The following is a 22,276-nucleotide window of genomic DNA, read 5'->3' as shown; positions in this document are numbered from 1 at the left end:
CGCTCATACATGCCTCATGTATGGGTATTATGTACCAATATATATCTCTTATAACATAAATTCATTTAAGATTTATGCTGCCAAGATTTATGACTTAATCCCTCTTTTAGGCCATGTGCTTGAGATATGTAGTGGTATATTAGTAATGGCTCAACTCCACTTGGCATAAATAGATCTCAAACCTTTAGGGCTAGAGCACGTTAAGCCCATGGAAAGGATTTAAAACGGCATAGGCAAGCTATGAACGATCTTAAGCCATATCAATCAAATTCGTCATTCATAGAGAAAAAGACAAGGTTATTAATATGCATAAAGATCACACTCAAAAAAGAAGATAAGATCATTAATAACCATAAAGATCACACTCAAACAAGAACTAAAGGTTGTTAGTGACCATAAAGATTGTGCCCGAACAAAGAGACTTTGCAATTAATGGTCGTAACGACTAAGATCATTAAAGCAAGATTGAAGGGATTATAATATAAATAAATTAAAGAAGCAAGAATATGAACCAATTCATGGACAAATCACATACTACTGAGGCTTAACTTGTTCAACACTAGTGAGGTTGCATACATATACTTTTTGCGAATACACTATTATATCAACTACAACTAAATCTTGGGACCTTTGACACAATGCCTGGAAAATCTAAGGGTGTCATAATTTTAAGAATATTATCAAAATATAACTTTTAAATGTTTAGATTTTTCATCTGTAGGATTTGACACATGGTTGCAATTAATCTAGTGGTTATGAGATCTGACAAAAACAAATGATCACAAGGTATTCTTATATTTTATAGTTTTAGTTTTTTATTTTTATTAATTAAAGGGTTAAGTATGTTTTTTATCCCTCTAAATATAGTCATTTTTGTATTTAGTCCCTCGAAAAATTTTCTTTAAAGAATTGTCCTCTTAAAGTTTTTCATCCACAATTTTAGCCCCTCATGTCTAACGTCGTTAACAGAAGCTAACGTGGCACGCCATGTGGTAATGCCAATGTGGCAAGATGCTGACGTGTCATGTGGCCAATGTCAACATCACACTTCAATCCATAAAATTTGTAACTAATCGATAGTTAAAATCGTAGTTAATCTGTAGAAAATTTAATACAAGAATCCCGATTCTAAAAAATGCAGTTTGATATGCAAATAATATAGGACTTCTTTCAAGTTACACTTATATCTCAATACTTAAGAAACATGAATTGATATGCAAATAAAGAGTAATGTGGACTACTATTGTTACCAAACATGTTTGAAAAAGAATTATTATACTATTTTATAAAAGATATACTATAGTACCTGTAAAAAAAGAAGAGAGAAAAGGCTAGAAATATGAAATGAATAAAATTTTGAGGAAAGTAAGTTCCATCTTTGGAGAAGACTTCCAAGTTAATGAAAATTAATATAAAATAATATAAGGAACGTCATTAATAATTTCATGAACATACTGAGTGCATTTGAAATTGACTATAATTATATAATGTTGCCTTTTATATTATTTCATGCAAACCTTTATAACTCCACTATTCAGTTATTTCTTCTTTGTTTGTTTCTTTTGCTTTTGCTTTTCCTTTTTCTAACATTCTCTTCATCTTCATCTTCATCTTCTAATATTCTATGTAATCCTGAAGATAGTTATGTTTTGCTTCAATTCAAGTCATCCTTCACAATATATACAAACTATGCTTGTCATGACCAACCTCAGATAACAACAACATGGAAAAACAGGACAAATTGTTGTTCACGGCTTAGTGTCTCCCGTGATATTGTATCTGGTCATGTGATTGGTCTCAATCTTGGTTGTGAAAGCCTTCAAAGTAAAATCTATCCTAACGCTACTCATATTCATTGTTTAACATTTCTCAACTTGATTACTTAGGTTGTTCTTAAAATAAATTAAAGGGTCTTTTACAGAACAATATAAAAGGGTTCCAAATCTTGCTTTATTTAGACTCAAATAAAAACTTGCTAAGTGGAAAAATTCCATCATGGTGTTTGTATTTGTCATCTTTGATAATGTTGGATCTATTAAATAATTAGTTACAACAAATATAAGTGCAGTCTTGTCATATTCTTTGCGGTATCTAAAACTATGCAGCAACAAGCTACAAGGCAATATTCCATAATCTATCATCAAACAACTACACTATGTCTATCATCAAACAACTTGAGTGGTGTTGTCAATTTTCAACACTTTTCCAAACTTCAAAATTTAGATTATCTTCCCCTTTCACTAAATAGTCAATTATCACTAAACTTTGAATCTAATGCCAATTACAACTTTTTTGTCCTATCAACATTGGAATTATCTTTTAGAAATGCTCTTCATCCACTTTAATTTGAGCTTTAATTTGCAAAAGCTCTCCATCCACTTTTTACAAAAATGTCGTCTTTGTTCTTATTCTATTTTGGTAAGTTATCATTCATGTTATGCATATATGTATGGTGCCAATAATTCAATGATTTTTTTTAATTAAAGAATATATATATATATTTATATTAATTCAAAAAACACAATTACAAACCAAGGTGATCACTAGGATCCAACATTCCAAAGTGACATTATAGACTATTTACTTACATCATCATTCAAGGTGGTCACTTATCAGCAACATTATCAGTAAAACAAATATTGTTTCTCATCCTCCGTATGATATATATATATATATATATATATATATATATATATATATATATATATATATATATATATATATATATATATATATATATATATATATATATATATATATATATATATATATATATATAGGGATGACTCAAGTGAGAACACTTGGTTATTATGAGAAATGAGAACAATGAATCACGATCACTAAATTTTGATTTGTTGATTTTAATGGACTGGATTGGTTTCTCTTTCTATGATCTTTAATATTTATTTTAAATCAACATAGAAAGAGAAACCAATCCAGTTCATTAAAATCAACAAATTAAAATTTAATGGTTGTGATTCGTTGTTCTCATTTCTCACAATAACCAATTGTTATCACTTGAGTCGTCCCCTATATATATATATATATATATATATATATATATATGGTTTCAACTATGCCCATCTTTAACAATGTGGATTTCCATCCTTTGCTTTTAGTTGCTCCTATAAGCCACTGTAACTCATCCTTCCATGGTTTTGGTCTATGATCAATTTCCAGTCATTGCAAAATACTCTTCTAGACTGGTTCAGTTTTTCTACAGTTGAAAGATAAGTGACTAATTGATTCCTATTCACTGTTACATAGCACACAAACACTTTCTTGGATAAGACCAAATCTCTTCAATTTATCCCTTGTGGGCAATTTATCATGGAAGGTCATCCAAAGGCATATAATAGCTCGAGGTCTTGCCTTGTTGTACTGCACCATTTTTCTCTAGGGCACTCTAGTCCCCTCTTCATTCATACAATTATAGAAAGTTATCACTTCGAAATTATCATGCTGCAGAGCCAATTGCCAAACCTTTTGCATATCCACAAGCTTCTATCTTTGCTTCAAGATCCCTTTGAATATCCAACTATTATGGATTTTTATCTCATAATCCATAACATCCTTTCCCTTAAGTTAGTAACAATTAATCTATCTTACCCATAGATTATCAGCTTTTCCACTCAAATTCCAAAAGGAATTTCATCATCAAAGAAAGTTCTAGTGTTGTAGATTGGTGATTTCAAGGCCTCCTTGCCTATAGATACTGCAGACCATATTCAAAGCTACAAGACTCTTCCTTCTCTTCTCATGGGTACCTGTCCATATGAAACTTCTACAGATAGCTTCTATTTTCTTAATCACACCTTTAGGGATTAGAAAACATTGCATCTAATATTGGGATATGGCTCTAGTTATGCTCTTTATCAATTGAATTCTTCCAGCATAACTGAGAAGCTTGGTAGTCCAATGATGCATCCTCCGTGCAATTTTCTCAATTAGAGGCATATAATGATGTATACTCATCTTTTTACAAGTGAGTGGTACCCCTAAAATATTTAATAGATGTAGAATAGTTGTGTTGTGTTGTTTGGGTTGATGAAAATGAAGAAGAAGGTGTGAAATTTGCAGAACAGTTCAATGGTGGTGGAAGAGTGTGTAGAGAGATAAAGAGGAGAAACGTTGGATCAACATGAATTGACTGTATCTTTTTAGAACCAGGATGTCTACATTAAATTTCCTATAGATTAGCTACTGATTAGCTACGAAATTTTATGAATTCAAGTGTGATGTTTACCTTGACCACATGGCATGACGCGTCTGTATCTTGCCACATTGACATTGCCACGTGGCGTGCCACGTCAGCTTCTATTAACAACATTAGACACGAGGGACCAAAACTGTGGACAGAAAATTTTAGGAGGATCATTATTTGAAGGAAAAATTTTTAGGGACTAAAAACGAAGTTGGCTATATTTAGAGGAACCAAAAACATATTTAAATCTTAATTAAAACACTTTGTTCTTAGGATTGTAGATATATTTAAAGAACAACTTTTCTTTATAAAATGATATGAATTTCTCTATAAGTAGAGAAACTCTATTAGAAGAAAAGATACAAAAATCATTTTTGTATAAGTCAACTTTCTATTAAGATATTTATAGATAATTTTTTCTAATTTTAAATGTTATTTACAATTTAAATAAAATATGATTAATTTTAAAAAAATTGTATTCCAGTTTATTAGAAGTTGTTGAATATGGTTCATATTGTGGAGATTATGATGGGTAGATAGTTAGGGGATGTGGGGGCTTCAAGGGAATTATTGTAAGATAATCCCTAGTATTATATATATATATATATATATATATATATATATATATATATATATATATATTGCTTGTAACACTCTTACCATAAAGAACTCTAATTATTAGACAAAAATAAAGGAAACTATAGTCGCTCCATGGTCGCATAGATAGGCACCATTAGACGAATTGTGTTAACAAAGGTCAGTGGTGTTCATTGACTTTTACTTTTTTTTCACGTTAATCTTATATACTAGTTTCTGTTTTAACAACTAGTATCAAATGGAGATTAACTCTGGTGTGAAATTCTAAGTAACTTGTTCAACTACACTTGTAGTTTCTAATTGTGGCAAAGGAGGGTTAAGAATATGTTGGCTCAACAAAGTTTACAATAGCCGATGCGTAAGACAAAATTGAATGACATAGAGGATGTTGATTGGGAAAGATGAAGGAGAAAATTGCGAGATTGATTTTTTATGTGTTTTAAATGAGGTGATGTATCATATCCTGGAATTTACAATGCCAAAAGAGGTTTTGGAAAATTGAAGAGTCGGTATATGTCAAAGACGTTAATGAACAAATTGTTCACGAAGCGGCGACTATCAATATGAAGATACAGGAAGGATCTAGTTTGTAACAACATGTCAATGTCTTTAACAATATAATAATTAATGTGGTGAGGCTTATGGTGCAGATTGATGACGAGGATAAATTAATTATTTTGTTGTGCTCATCAACAGGTTCTTTTGACCATTTTGTGACTATTTTTACATAAGAGAAAGATAATATCAGTCTTGATGTGATTATTGCTATACTTCTGTCTCAATCTAAAAGGAGACAAAATATATAGGAAGGAACTCAAGGCGTCAGTCTATATGTGAAATGAGGTCAAGATCATGGGAGGAACAATGGGAATAGAGGTTTGGGAATGAAGATGTCTAAATCCAAGAATACCAAAACAACTAAGTGTTATAATTGCTAATAGATTGGGCATTAGAAGAGAGACTGCCCAAGTAAAAATCACGACTCATCCAGTTCTACGAATGTGGTTCAGACTGATGATTATGGTAATGAAGAAAATATATTGTGTGTTTCATCGAGCAAGTGCACAGATATATGAATTCTTGACTCTGACTCTTCTTACCACATGACGTCGCACTAGGAATGGTTCACTATATTCAAGTCATGTAATTTTGAATTTGTTTATCTAGGTGATGATAAAATATATACTATTATTGAAATGGGACAAATTAAAATTACTATGAGCAATGATGGCGAGCAAACATTGAATGATGTTAGATATATTCTAAAATTACAAAAGATTTTGATTTCCCTAGATACTCTATAAGAAAATGGTTTCTATCGGGATTTAAGCAAGGAAGACTACAAGTAAATTCTACAAACTATTAGGGAACATTGTTGTAGGCGATGTTGAATCAGTTGAGTCTGATAATGATGCAACCAAATTCTGGCATATGCGCGTGGGTCATGTTAGTGAGCATAGGATTGGAAATTATGAGAGAAATATATTCAAGAGTGTTCGTAGTTTCAACATAGATTTATGAAAGTATTGTGTACTTGGGAAACAGTTCCATGTTCCGTTCAAGACTGGAAAGCACAAAATAGACGAAATTTCATATTATATGAAGTCAAATGTGTGGGGGCCTGCCAAATAGGTTTTTAAGGGTGGGTTTAGGTATGTTGTGACTTTCTTAGATCATTGATATTTCTGCCTATTTGATTATAGGAGGAATGCGATATTCAAATACATTTCTCACTTTGTAATTAACCACAATAAAATGATATAGCAGAGAGAATGAATAGGTCTCTAATTGAAAGGGCAAGATGTCTCTTGTTAAATGTTGAACTATCAAAAGCTTTTTGGATAGAAGATGTTAATATGGCGTGCTATCTTATCAACATGTCACCACGAGCTTCATTGGATAAGAAGGTTGTAGAGGAGGTATAGATAGGTAATATTATTGATCTTGAAAACAAAAGAATTTTTAGGTGTCCAACTTATGTGCATATATCCAATGAAGTTCAATCCAAATTTAATCTAAAGACTTTTAGGTTCAAGATGATTAGATAGGGGCAGTTGTCATACCCTAAAATTTTCCCTCCCATAAAATTCATTTCACTCTCATCTGGCTCATGCTTAAATCATTTGAATACACGGTCATCAATTTAATATACCATTCATCTTATTTTGTATAGCATAATCAATGGGTCAAAAGATTCGGTAGTAGTGGATTTAATCAATTTAAGTGGATCTTTGAGGCGGGAATTATTTGAGTGGTCATTCGGGTTTATTTCTCATATTACTTGTAGTGTGGATCATCTCTTTATTTGAGATTCATGGTTGTCAGAAGGATTGGAATGATTATTAATTGATTTAGAAAACTGTTTGAATTCAAGGAAAATGGTAAAGTTGGAATGAAAAGAACACTTCATTCAATCATGGAAATTCATGTTACAATACTTATTACTTGAGATACAAGTTGAAAGAATGAATTACGAGGAAAGAGGATAAAAAAATACAACTTTTGGTACAGTTGAATTTTAGGTCAAACAGTTGATTTTTTGTCAACTGTTGACTTTTGGTCAACTTTTGACCATTGACTCAATTTTGACTCCTGAATTTTCCTAGACCTATTCTACAAGCATTTGATCAAGGATTCATCATTCTTCATTGAAAAAGCAATTACTCCAAGATTATGCTACATGAAGAATTTCCAACAAAAATCAAGTTCCATCAAGCTTCATTTCTATGGCTTTTTCTTCCTTCTCCAATGTTGTTTCAAGTCCATTCTTCCACCACAATGCTCACTTTGCTGCAAGAAAGAAGATACATCAAATTAATTATCAATATCATGGATTAAAATCATCCAAAAGTCATGGGAAAGTCATGAAATTTTTTTTGCATGTTGTTTCAAAAACCCTACATTTATGTGTTAATTCAAAGCATGTTTCTCAACACAATTCAAGCCATTTCATGCATAAAAAAAATCAGAATTTGATTCATAAGTTTACACCATTCAAAAGAGCTCATTTCCAACTCAAAAGAACTTCTCAAAAGCACTTAAAATCATGGTTTTATTCACCATAAATTCAAGGCAAAAGTGGGAAAAATCAATGCAAAAATCAACAAGTTTCAAGTTTCAATCAAATGTCTCTTTACCTTACATACCAACTTGATACTTTTGCAAAAACCAAGCATGAATGGTCTCTAACTACCATTTACTACCTATTTCTACACAAACTCGTCTATTTTCCTAATTACCTCTAACTTCCATAACTACGAAATTAGCATAATAACTACCAAACGAACACAAATTCCAACTTCCATTTTCATTCCAATTTCCATTCAATCCTAACCGTTCATAACAATTAATCCAAGGGCTATAATTGGTGATCCGCAACTAAAGCTTAGATGAATTTCCAACCGTTCCTAAAAACTTCACTTGGATCACAATCCAATGATCCAAAATCAACCATTTTAACCACTTTAACATTTTCTCACCATCTCTCATAATTTCTCATCATTCTCTTCATTCCCTAACCTTCACAAAAGTTCATATTCATCACCATTTTAGAACTTCACATTGAAGTTCTAAGTTGGTGGAACTTAGCCACAATCATTCAACAAAAATCAAGCTTCAACAGTTCAAGCATTATCATCAAGTTTCGTCATTTAAAGTTCATCACAATTCAAGCATTATCATCAAGTTTCATCAAACATTATCAAGTTTCTACATTCAAGATTCATCATAAATCATCAAATTTCTACATTCATCATTTATATTCAACCATAATCATCAAGCAAAGAAGAATAATTTGAGCTGATTAAAGGAGCTTACTTGAAGTTTTATGGGTTTCTCTTCGACACTTCGCGAGCAACATTTAATCAAAGCAGATCTCTGCTCCCTTGGTAATTCTTCGTCTTTTTTTTGCTTCCATACCATTGCCATGAATTGTTGGGTTTCTTCTTGATTGTTTAATTTAAGCCACTGTCAAAAACAATTTATTTAGAAAATCACTTATTTTTATCAATCAAAAACTCATATTCAAGTAGCATTGAAAATTTAGCATAACATTGAACTTTATCTAAAATTAACATAAATTTTCAATGACATATCATAATATTTGATTTTGATGAATAAAGCAAAACAACTTATTAAAATAAGCTCTTTTTTCTATCCAAAACCCATTTTGACATAACACTAAAAAAGCTCTTTTGTTTGATTTTTAAAATCCCAAGTCAAACCCCATTGTTAGTTTTAGCATAGAATTCATGTTAGAATCATGAAACCCATTGAAATCCAAGCATAAGTATCCATTTTTCATAAATTTTTGAGCCAAAAAATGCATTTTCATACGTTGAAAAACCTATCAATGGAGTTGAGAAGAAGAAGTTGGAATATAAGAAAAGCCACCACCCTCATGGAAGGGGGCCATCGCCGCCTCCATTGCCAAGGTCGACCGACCGGCCCCTAAGTTACCACCCAAGTGTATATGGATGAAAGACTAACACTTAAGTTGAAGATTGTTGTGTACAAGTCTGATTTGTAAATCTCACATCTATCATATAAGAAAATTTATCTCTGGAAAAAACATAAATACCCCTTTGCCAACTGTTTCAACGTAGGGACATTTGGGTAAAAATGGTCTTTTCATACCACTATCCTAATTATTGAACCAGCTAATTCTGTAAGAACGACATCGTTGTAAGTAAAACCCTGCAATTGCCTTGATATCAAATATCCCTTACAACTTCTTTGTAACCACACTTGAAAATTGTAACAACACTGTATACTTTATATCTTCTTGGTTCTGCTATATTTCACTGCCCGATGTGTCCTATCCAAGCATTTGAGTTGGTTCTACGAGGCAACTCTTTTCAAAACAGATTGGTTATATCGTTCACAACTTCTTCTACTTACTCAAGCTTTTCTCTTCTCACACCCATCAATCTTCGCCTTTGATTTTCTACAACCTCAACCACCATTTTCAAAGACTTTAGAAATGGCAAGATCTTTCGAGACGATTAACGACATCAATAACCGAAAAGAGATGTGGAAGACAGGTGTCAAAATACACCAACAACAATTCTTCTTACTTGATCTCTCTCTCTCTCTCTTTCTCTCTCTAGTCCTTTTTATCTTTCTTCGTTTCCTAATTTCTAAGATCTGAAGTTTTGCATCTTCTTCATTTTAACATTTTATTGGGTGAAATTAACATATCATGAAGATGTGGCTCCTAAAAGTTTTTTTTTTATGATCTGCGTTTGCGTTGGGTGATGGTGGTCGGAGCTGAAACGCAAACGAAGATAGTTATGATTTTCGGTGATAGATTTATCGTTAGTGTTCGGTCGTGGTGGCTGCCGGTGATTATTCTAAATCAAGTTAGGTTTCAACCTTATTTTTTCTGATTTGCTCTATTAATATGATTGTGAACTTCAAGGTTTTTGGTTTATTTGTTGTACAGTGAGTTTTGTTTATATTGTATCTCTCATGTTTGATGAAATGTATTAAATTAGAGAGTTTCAAATATCTTTGGGGGCAACTTTGTTGGGTCAAAATCATTCACTTTTATAGATGTTATAAACCCTGTTAGTGTTTTGTTCCTTCAAATATTGACTTTAAATAGGTTTCCTGTAAAGTGTTTGATTAAAGTTCTAAATGAATGACTTTCTTAATTTTTTTTCAGATGTGTGGTTGTTGATGTTTTATTGTTACATTGTCCCATGATATTATTGGAAAACACTTTGATAGGTTTTTCACCTTCGATAAGGTGATATATTTCGGAAAAGTGCCTGTTTTAGAATGTACGAGCTAGAAGATGTTGCTGGTGATGGTAAGATGTTGTATCTATGGTAGATTATACTTTTCATTTTTTTTCACATGTATTTGATTTTGATATTCCTCAAATGGAAATTGGAATTTAATTTTCTAAATTCAAAAGAACATTTACATTCAGCTGCTGTAACAACAGTTTATATAACAGGTTTCAAGAAATTTTGTGGAGTTTCAGATAATCCAACAAAGATGTTGGCTTTTTCTGATATCCTGTTTTTTTTGGTATAGTTCACAGTAGAGGTGGGATAGTCGGAAGCCTGAGTTTTGTATCATCAGCTTCTTCAACTTTTCAATTTTTCAGGTTTTGTTACTAAAGTAAAAGCCAATGAAGTAAATTGTCTAATTTGAGAATATGGTTCATGGTTTTAAAATGCAGTCATGGTTATGTTGCAGTCTGTTGGAGTCTTTATATTGCAGGAATATACGGTAAAAATTACTGATGCGATGTTGATGTGGAGTAGATGGAAGGTTTGGGCATATAGTTATTTCTTGCATAACTTTTCATGTTCAAAAGTGAAGTTGTATAATAGTTTTAAAACCAACCTCATCTTAGTTTTGAGCAATGGTTTTCGTTTCATTTGTTGTGTTATTATTGAAATGGTTTATCGATATTTATTATAAGTTCTAATTTTCTTCGATACGCAGTGCTTGTGGTATAACAATGTTTGTTTTCAGGTTAATATATTAGTATTAGGACAAAAATATGATCTTAGCATAATATTGAAATTGCATTGCTGCTCACCCCCTGCCTCAGTTTTGGTAATTGAGTCTATTGGAGAATTAAGCCCTCATGTATTTCAAGTAGCTGGTTTTACATATAAGTAATCTTAGAATTTTTTGCTTATGACTTAAATGTCATTTCTACCATTGAAGCAAATTTTAATTGATGAATATATTAAAATCAGGGCGGCAATGATTAGTGAAGGGAAAAGCAATTCCAAAATCACAACGGGAAAAGTGGAGATGGACATTCTGAGGTCATATAACTACATCTTTTAGTATGTATTGTAAAGTGAAAAAGTAAAGGATATTATGGAATTTCATAATTTTCCCTCTAATATTTATTTTTAATGTTGATTTGAGTCTCGACACTGCAGTAGCTTCCAGATATGGTTTTTAATTAGATTAGCTTAATTTGTAATCTATCGATGTGATGCTTGGTTAGTCGATTTCGATCGGGTTCACTATAGTAGTCTGGTTTGAAATCAATTTGTAGTTGTTCCGTGCTCATCCAACTCAATGTGGTAAGAAGAAACTGACGAGTGTCGTTAAACCCGAAACAAAATGTGCACTCATACAGTGGTCATGTGGTTATTCTTAGCGTCAGAGTTTAAATGTTAATGACATAGGGAGAGCGATTCAAATTATCAAAGTAAGATTCATAATTGTGCTCTTTTATCTTAAACAATAACATTAGGGTTTGAAGATGATATTATTGGTCTGTGATTTGTCCTTGATTGTTTAAATGCAAAAGGATTATATTACTGTCATGATGGACAAATGCTATGGAGGACTTGTGGAGATCATTAAACCTCCCATGGTGGTATGTTATAATGATCTACAATACGTATTGCTTTATTTCAAGGATGTTCAGTATCACATTTTTACATTCGTCGGTAGGCTGCAGATTTTATGGTGGGCAGTTTCATCAAGATTCGTGGTGGAACAGTTGCACCATGTGATGAATATGTTGCTAGGAAAAAGAAATTGGTTGAAGCAGCCGCAAGCAAATTGATACAAATACAGTTAAGACCAAGGTGCAAAAGAATTGTTTATCAAAAACAAGAACTAACCGTGACTAAATCTAATGCAGCAAGTCAAATGATGTAGATTTTGAATTTTTGATTGATAATAAATTCTGGATAGTACTATTCTTTGAAGTTTATGCAAGTGTATACAAGTTGAAAAATATTATGTTGTTTAATGCATTAATCAGTTAGTGTTTGGGAATAGTGATTTTTGTATATGATTTAGGATGTTAATGAGTAATGTGTTAGTTTAGAAACCATGATAAGAACACTACATTACACCTGGTGTAAACATTAATTATAAGCATGATGTAATGTGTCTCTGGGGAGACATTTACTAAAAGTAGAGAGGGAGTTTTTGTCAGAATAAAAGTGTAGTTTGCTTGCATATTATGCTATAGTATATTTATATAAATTGATTAACAATATTACTTACCTCATTTATATGAAGGGTTTGCACAAAATGAGATTTCAAATTTGTGGGGTTCTTTTTGACAGGCTTTTTGTGATAATGGAAAAGAATGTGGACTTATATACACATTCGATAAAGTATGTGAGAAAAAAACTATTTTGTAATATTTATTTATAAATGTCTTTCATTAAATTATATATATATTTTTCTCGACAAATTATGATTGATAGTTGAGTAAAACAGATAGATTAAGTTTTTTTTTTTTAAGAAAAAAACATTCAATAAAAATTGAGATGATTTATTTGAATTTTGTAATAATTTTTATTAAATTTACATAAAATCAAACTTATCAAAAATTTATTTTTATAAATAATTTGTAAGAAAATGTTTTATTATTTGTTAATTAACAGAAAAAGATATTTCATAATTTTATACGGACTTCATTTTTTTTAAGACACATTTTTCAAAAATATATTTTATAAAATAATAATTTAAATTGAAATTAATTTTTTATAATTTTGATAATCTAAACTTATTATGAACGCACTGACTGATAACACGCCAGTACCATGTGAACACACGAGTAACCAGAGCAAAATCTTTGCACACACAAGTATCGTGTGAATGCACAGTTCCTAACTAGGGCACAATCAGTGTGAACACACGGGTAACACATCAATATTATGTGAACGCACAGGTAATCATACTAAAATTCTTGCGAACGTGCATATTATTACATTTTTTACAATTAAAAAGTGAGAAAATGTGTTATTTTTAATTATTTATATATTTAATATTTTTATTTTGCAATTATTTTTAATTTAAAATACAATAATTAATATATAAATAATTGAAATAATTGAAAAATTGAAAATTTAATACAATTATTTTTTCATTTTTAAAATATGTCTTCATTTAAAAATAAAAATTAAATTGATATAACTATTTTTTTTTCTTATTTACATTTTTATTATATTTTAAAAACAAAAGTGTGCGTAGCACACCAGAACCCGTGTAGTCGCACGACTTTCTCACTAGTTGATTAGAAAAATAGAGTTCGAACACGTTATAAACGATAAGACCCTTACACATACCACCTTAAAATTTTAGGTGAATATGTTGTGTCTTTTTTACTTGTGTGTTGCTCTTAACTCAATGTAGATGTTCCTCATATGACCAAACATCATACACATCTCTCTATAAATTCAATCTTATTATATTACTTAGCATTTTAGTGCACTTGCGGCCTTGCACCAATGACTTAAGTTAAGTGTACAAGTTAATTTAATTTGACTTGCATGTGTTTAAGTTATTTAAAATACATGAAATTCTATTATTTTTCAATATGAAATTCGTAATTTTGATCTTTTGGTTGAAAATATTAAGCTAATGACGTGACTTTGGCTCGATTACTATAATAAACTTTTTGGTTATGTCATTAATCATGGACTCATCATTTTAAGTGTTTAAAAGGTTAGGTGGATCTCTTTTAATTACAGTAGTACCTTTTTTTTAAGTTAAAAGAGATCTACAAGTGTCCTCATTAATAGTATGTGAGTCATGTTTTTTTTAAAGATTATAGACTCTATTAGATTTCTTTAGCTTAAACATCTCTTGTGCTTAATTATATTACATATTTTTATTTTTTAGCTCTTTAAAAATATAATTAAATGAAATATAGTTAAGTAAATCAAAAGTTAAAAAATAAAAATATAACAATGATAATAATAAATAAATAAATATTATATGAATATGTTAAACTGATAATCATCTTTGAGATAAATAAAAATAAAAATAAAACATTTTGTAATCAGATAGAGAGAATAATAATAAAGATAATTTTCAGAGACTTTATAAAGAAAAAAAAAGAGACAGATAATTCAAAACAGTTTTCAATAATTAACAATTGAATTAACTAAGTCAAGTAACATGCTTTCTTTCTCACTCAATGCTCCCAAACTCCCAACTTTCCCTTTTGACAATTTCTGTAAAAAAAAAACAAAATCTACTTTTATGTCCACTTTCTTCCTTCTTCTTACATATCTCATCTAAAAACACCAAAAAGAACCAACAAACATGGCTTTGAAAATGGGTTTTTCTTCATTCCCATTCAAAGATCAACTTCACTCCCTCACCAAAAGACTCTTCCCTTGGACTCTCTATGCTCTTCTTCCCATTGCTCTTCTTAGTTTATACCTCTACCCTCTTCCTTTTCTTCCTTCCACTGAATCTGAACTTCCAAATTCCATCTCCAACACCATTGTTTCACACTCCACACCCCCTTCTTTTACTTCCACACCTCCTCCTTCAGGTACATCTTTTCATAGTCCCATCTAGTTAAAAAACATGTTTTTACAAATGGGTTTTGTTTTATCTTAAATCTTGGTTAGATAGTAAGATTTGTTGGGTTTTCTTTATGAGATTTGTTTGAATGTTTTCTTTTTTGCAGAAAAGGAAAATACTTTTGACACCCCCCCTTGTGATTACTTCAATGGAAAGTGGATCCGTGACAGAAGAGGACCTTTATACAATGGAACAACATGTGGAACAATCAAACAAGGACAAAACTGCATCAAACATGGAAGACCGGATTCTGATTATCTTTACTGGAGATGGAAGCCAAATGAATGCAAGCTTCCAAGGTTTGAACCTAACACTTTTCTTCAATACATTGAAAACAAGCATGTAGCTTTTGTTGGAGATTCTATGGCTAGGAACCAATTAGAGTCACTTTTATGTATGTTATCAACTGTTTCATCTCCTGATCTTGTTTACACAAATGGTGAAGATAACAAATTTAGAAAGTGGCGTTTTGATTCTCATAATGCTAGTGTTTCGGTGTATTGGTCTCCTTTTCTTGTGCATGGTGTTGAGAAATCAAATGGAGGGTTGAATCATAATAAGTTGTATTTGGATCTTGTTGATGAGAGATGGGCTAAGGATATGGATCATATGGATTTGATTGTGTTTTCGGTTGGTCATTGGTTTTTGCATCCTGCGGTTTACTATGAGGGTGATTCGGTTTTAGGTTGTCATTATTGTGTTGGTCTTAATCATACCGAAATCGGGTTTTATGAAGTTTTGAGAAAGGCTTTGAGGACTAGCCTTAATAGTGTAATTGATAGGAGAGGGAGTAAAGGTGGTAGAATTGATGTTATGGTGACGACGTTTTCGCCTGCTCATTTTGAAGGAGAATGGGATAAGATTGGTGCTTGTTCAAAGACTAGGCCTTATAGGAGTAAAGAGAAGGAGCTTGAAGGAATGGATGGTGAGATGAGAAAGATTGAGGTTGAAGAAGTTGAAGATTCTAAGGTGAGAGGTGGTATGTTTGGAGGGGTTAGGTTTGAGGCACTTGATGTAACGAAATTGGCATTGTTGAGACCGGATGGTCATCCGGGTCCTTATATGTATCCTTTTCCGTTTGCGAATGGTGTTCCGGAGCGTGTCCAGAATGATTGTGTTCATTGGTGTTTGCCGGGGGCTATTGATACATGGAATGAGATTTTTCTTGAGATTATGAAGAAATGGGAGGAGAATCCGAGAATTCAAGAGTGAAAGAGAATGAAGAGGGATGAAACACATACACAACACCGACACTGAAACGTTGATACTGATGATAATCATATCGGTCAATGACATATTGGTGTCGTACATTGACATGTATTAGACACTAGACTAACATTTGTTAAGAAGTGTCGGTGCTAGAGTGGTGAAGAGTGAGGTATTTAGCTTACCATATATTGTTTGATAATTTCTTATTTGTTCTACTTTTATATTATTACATTGAAATAGGTCAAGTTTTGTTTTTGGTAGAAAAGAAAAGTAATTTCAATTGGAAAATGATTAGTTACTTACTGTTGTGTATTCTACTGTTTTATTCTACTATAATAGAAAAGGAGTAATTGAAAATATAATTTATAATGGTGATAAAAGATTAGGAATGATTAATGTTGTGTACAAATTAAAGACAGTGATGTTTATGGAATGTGTGAAAATTCCATTAAGAAGTGTACAAAAGGTTTTGGAGTATCATGATAGAGTTAATGCAGTATTTATTATGTCATACTAAAACTAGTAGATATTAATTTTGTTCTATGGGATATATTTATTTAAATTGAAAAACTTAATCTTGTTTTAACTTTGTAATGCAAATTTGGCCCATTATGTTATTTTTCTTAATTTCTTAAAAGAGTGTTCAGCTAAAGTAGCTATTTAAGCGTGTTGAATTGGTCAAATTAAAAGGCTATGGTTTTAAGATACTTGGATTATTAGTAGGAAGCTCTGAAAATGACACGAGATTTTGTTTTCCATCATGTCTAAAAATATTATGAAATATATATACCACACTTCTCAACTTGGGACGTGTTTTATAAGACAAGATTGTGAAAGTTTACCTGCCCAAATCGGTAATTCATCATAGACATGTTGATCAACGGACTTGAAATAACAAACACACACAAACAAGAAATAACAAACTTGTTCTTTGTTAGGAGTGAATTGCGGAAAGATGTTAAATGTGAATGCAATTGAGATTCATTGTGATCATTAGGAGAAGAGACCTCGTCTGTTAAGAAGTTTTTAGAAGGATTATTATTCACTCAGAGTTGTTGACCGAGGTTGATATCGTTGACCGAGGTTGATATAGTTGATCCAAAACATTTGTCTCCTAAGCTCGTGTTTATGCTCAAGAAGGCGTGGGTTTGTTACCCTAGCTTCAGCTGCAGACTACTCTCACATTTATGTTCAAGTGGCTATTATGGTAAGGGATGCTTTGGTCTCCGTTAGCCTCCTAGTCGGTAAAGTGGCTATTATGGTAAGGACTATGGCGAGGAATCAAATGGAACTAGATTCCTTTTGTCTTGAGAATTCTTTTCTAGCTCGACAACCGGATGACTGTACGAATGTCGGCCTTGGGGTAGTCACAGAAGCTAAAAGATGGAGAGATCACCTTTTTGCTAGAGTAGCTATGCCGACTACATTTTTTTTTGTTAGTTTGTGTGTTGTATGTATAGTACCATGTAATGGAAGAGTATGTATATATTGTCATTTTTGGAATGAGATACTCTTTTTACTTCTTTACGATGTATTTGTAGGATCCTGAGTGCATAGTTCTGAATCTTTATGTGAACTTACGAGTTATTCCCTCGAAGTTTATTGGATGTCACTAGGGATGTTTCCGGTCAAGGGTCGGTTTCCCTTCGTCCCACCACATGAAAACTCAGTTTGAGATAGACGTGTGGCCAACCAACCATGGTCTCTAGAATGGGTAGCTTCTAGATGGGGTGGACCTTATTTTCTGTTAGGGATTGATTGTTGTAGTCAGAAGTGCAAAATGTCTTTAACAACACCCTTGATTTTAGGTGGGGGATTGATTGATATAGTCGGACGTGTAAAGTGTCTCTGACAACACCCCTAACTTTAGGATGAATTGGTTGTTGTAATCGGACATGTAAACCGTCTCTAACAGCACCCATGACTTTATGTGACATATTGATTTTTGTAGTCGAACATGCAAAGCATATTCAACAACACCCCTGACTTTTTTTAGTATGCTTTGTGTTGCGGGGAAATAATTGTTGTAATTGGACGTGCAAAGCGTCTCCTAGAGTAGCCATAACTTTCTTAGTATCGGACCTTAATCACGTCCTATGTTATGAATCGCGGCTGGCGCGGCCGCTATCGCGGCGCGGAGCGGAAAAATGGAGTCGGCTGCTTCAGCCCTTACCGGTCCAGCGCGTTAGGGTGATGCGGGTGTATCGGCCGCTATCGCGGTTCTCGAAGAGGTGCCACCACGGCTGTAGCGGGCGCTTCTCACATGGAGCGGGTCGGGTAAGCCTAGTAGGTTAAGACGTGATTTTTTTTCACTTTTTTTGAAATACTAAAAGCCCTAATATTAAAAATATTCTAGTACGACAAGCTTCTAACGGCTCTCTTCCTCTCTCACATTCACCAACGACAACTCTCCTCTTCTCTCACCGTCTTCTCTCACTCTCAACATCGCCTCTCAACTCTCGCCTCTCAACTCTCCTCTTCTGTTCCTCTTCCTTCATCGACAACTTTCTCATCTCTCCAGGTATGATTCTATTTCTTTCTTTCCTCTATTTCTTTCCTTCCGCTACTGTTTCTGCCATGGTGGTGATGATAAGATTCTATTTCTTTCTTCCATGGCTCTGTTCTGATATCCTTCTCTGCTATGGCTCTGTTTTGATTGTTGATTAATGGCTCTGTTCTGTCTGTAACTCTGTTTATCTTTTATATGGCTCTGTTTTGATAAATCTTTTTATATGTCATGGCTCTGTTTTATGTTCTCCCAACAGCCATGGAAACTACTCCTCCAACTACTCAGCCATCATCATCTGGTGTTCCATCTATCGGTTCTTCTGCTGCTAATATCCACATACCAAGCGGTGATATTGGCTGGAAATTCAACCATTTGAAAGACTTGAATAATGAGAGGAAGGTTACATGTAACTTTTGTAAAGAAACGTCGACCGGAGGTATTTCTAGGGCAAAACAGCATCAGTTAGGAATAAAGGGAAATGTGAAAGCTTGCACTCAAACTCCGGAAGACATTAAGTTGATTTTGCAAGAGCATGAAGATAAAAAATTGGCTGCAAAGAAATCAATGTCAGGTGACGTCCACGAAGATGATGATGAGGCATCGCACTTGCTAGAGATATCTAGGGTTCGAGCGGGAAAAAGGCCAACTGAAGAGGGAAGTATGTCGGCTGCCAAGAAGAATGTAAAAGGCCCCTTGGATGTGATTTACTATCGAAAACCCGAGGAAACTTTGAAAAAAGGAAAGCAAACAAGCTTGAATGATGCATGTGATAAGAAAGCAAGATCGAGTTGTTGCAAATACATAGCGCGTTTCTTTTATCGGAATGGAATTGCTTTCAATGTTGCAAATTCTAAAAGTTTCAAATTGATGGTTGAAGCAATTGGTATGTATGGTGCACATTTGAAGCCTCCAAGCTACTATGAGTTGAGAGTTCCTATGCTTCAAGAAGAGTTGAAATTGACACATGAGATGTTGAGTAGTAATAAGAAAGAACAAGAAAAGTATGGTTGCTCTATAATGTCTGATGGTTGGACTGATACAAAGGGAAGAACATTGATCAACTTTTTGGTGAATTCTCCGACAGGTACAATGTTTGTTAAAAGTGTTGATGCATCTGCTAACATGAAAACTGGAAAAAAGTTGTTTGAACTTTTGGATAGCTTTGTAGAAGAGATTGGTGAAAGTAATGTTGTGCAACTTGTTACCGATAATGGAAGCAACTATGTCTTGGCTGGTAAGCATCTTCAAATATTGAGGCCAAAGATATTTTGGACTCCATGTGCTGCTCATTGTCTAGACTTGATGCTAGAAGATATCGGAAAAATTGCAAGAGTCAAGAAGGTTATACAAAAAGGAATGACTCTCGTGGGCTTTATTTACAACCATTCTTTGGTTTTAAACTTAATGAGGGAGAAACTAGAAAGTGAATTGGTTAGAACTGGAATCACAAGGTTTGCCACAAACTTTCTTACTTTGCACAGATTGCACTCTTTAAAGTCAAAAATTAGACCCATGTTCACTTCTGAAGAATGGTTGAACTTGAATGCAAGTAAGGAGGTGAAAGGAAAGAAGGCGACTGCTATTGTTCTTCAAGTCTCATTTTGGGAGGATATTGTGTTTGCTCTTAAAGCTATGGGGCCTCTTGTAAAAGTACTTAGGCTTGTTGACAATGAGAAGAAGCCGACAATGGGAAGCATCTATCATGCAATGTTGGAAGCCAAGGAGTTAATTAAAAAAAACTTCAACAATGAGGCCAAGTCCAAAGAAGTCATTGATATTGTTGATAGAAGATGGAGTATTCAACTTCATCATCCGTTACATGCAGCTGGGTATTATCTTAATCTGAAGTACTTTTATAGCAATCCAATGATTGAGAATGATGATAAGTTGTTGGATGGCCTTTATGCATGCATTAATAAGATTTCTGCAAGTGATAAAGTTATTGATGCCATCCATGGAGAATTGGCGAAATATAAGATGTGTGCAGGCCACTTTGGATTGAATGAAGCGGTGAGGCAAAGAGCCAATGTAGCTCCTGGTAAGTAACTATGTCTATTTCACAATAATTTAATTACATAAGCATTTTTGTGTAAATATGCTAATGCAAGTAATTGTTGCATTGCAGCTGAGTGGTGGAGGAGGTATGGAGCAAAAACACCAAATTTGCAACTCCTTGCTATTAAAATATTGAGTCTTACTTGTAGTTCATCGGGTTGTGAGCAGAATTGGAGTGCTTTTGAGCATGTAAGTAGTTGTTATTAAGTTATAGATTCAAATTAATACTTAAGTATGTATATTTATTTCTTTTAACTAACATTAAAATTATAATATAGATTCACTCCAAGAAGAGAAATAGACTTGAACATCAAATGTTGCAAGACTTGGTTTTTATCAAGTACAATCAAAATTTGAAAGAGCGCTTTGATAGCGATGATTTGATTGATCCTGTGGTTTTGGAAGATGATTTTGATACTCATAACCTATGGTTGTTGGGAGGTGAAGATGAGGCTCAACCCGAACCTGATAATGATATGGTGTTTGATGGTAAGGATTTGTCTTGGCTAGATGTTGAAATTGCAAGTGGTGCTGCTGAGCCTGCAATCAACACTAGAAGCCAAGCAACATTGCAAAAGAATGCGGCAACTCCTCCACCACCTCAACCACCTTCTTCATCTAGATCTAAGCCAAAAGCAAAGGAAGTGGTAGTAGTAGATGATGAATTTGGTGATGGAGAATATATTGGAGAGGATGAAGAGTGTGAAGAGGATGAAGAGGATGAAGAGGATGAAGAGGATGCTAGTGAGGAAGGAAGTGATGATGAAGACTTAGATTTTAATGATTCGTGAACTTTTATTAAAGTTTTCATGTTTAGTTAATTTACGATTTAGATGCTTAAGTGTTTATTTTCATGAATTTTATTGCTATTTGAAAGTTTGTTGCAATGTTTTGCACTTTTGATTAAGACATACCTTTTAATGGTATTTGGAATTGGAAGTATGGTATTATTTATTTGGAATTGGAAGTATGGTATAATTTATTTGGAAGTATTTTATTACTTAAAGACTTATGAAGTTTGAGTTTATTTTTTTAGTATGTTTAGTAGTATGTTTTTGGCTAGTAAGTGTCTATTTTTTAGTTTCCGCGCCACAAAAAAAGCGCCCGCGCCGCTCCTATTTTGGAGTTGACCGCGCCGCGCCGCTTTCCGTTATTAACAACATAGATCCCGTCAAAGGCACCCTGGGCTCGTTGTTACTATGCACAATCACAAAGAAACGAATGTTCAGAAAGTCACAATTCACTTATAATTGTTGGTCCCGTTATACATAAGGGGAATGATTATATAGTCGCAACATCTAACATTAATGGAAAGTAAACATTAATAAGCAGGCTAACTACCGGTTATTCGTCATGTTTGCCCTTTATCGACCTAGCCACTTTTT

General features: G+C 33.1%; 2 protein-coding genes across 2 annotated transcripts; both read left to right on the top strand.

Moving 5' to 3' along the window:
- The first annotated feature begins 14,710 nt into the window (after nt 1-14,710).
- LOC131650947 (xyloglucan O-acetyltransferase 1) lies at nt 14,711-16,629 on the top strand. The gene is made up of 2 exons (XM_058920642.1): nt 14,711-15,086; nt 15,225-16,629. Exons 1-2 carry the CDS (start codon nt 14,852-14,854, stop codon nt 16,328-16,330), a joined length of 1,341 nt encoding a protein of 446 aa, XP_058776625.1. The 5' UTR covers nt 14,711-14,851; the 3' UTR covers nt 16,331-16,629.
- A 2,435-nt stretch (nt 16,630-19,064) lies between these two features.
- LOC131649200 (uncharacterized) lies at nt 19,065-21,682 on the top strand. Its single transcript, XM_058918956.1, has 3 exons — nt 19,065-20,874; nt 20,962-21,080; nt 21,170-21,682. The coding sequence occupies exons 1-3, from the start codon at nt 19,065-19,067 to the stop codon at nt 21,680-21,682; spliced, it is 2,442 nt and encodes an 813-aa protein (XP_058774939.1).
- The last annotated feature ends 594 nt before the right edge of the window (nt 21,683-22,276 follow it).

The sequence above is a fragment of the Vicia villosa genome, linkage group LG2 (genome assembly GCF_029867415.1).
Source record: "Vicia villosa cultivar HV-30 ecotype Madison, WI linkage group LG2, Vvil1.0, whole genome shotgun sequence".
Classification (NCBI taxonomy): Eukaryota; Viridiplantae; Streptophyta; class Magnoliopsida; order Fabales; family Fabaceae; genus Vicia; species Vicia villosa.
The sequence above is the reverse complement of the archived record's forward strand: the minus strand, read 5'-3'. Positions and strand labels throughout refer to the sequence as shown.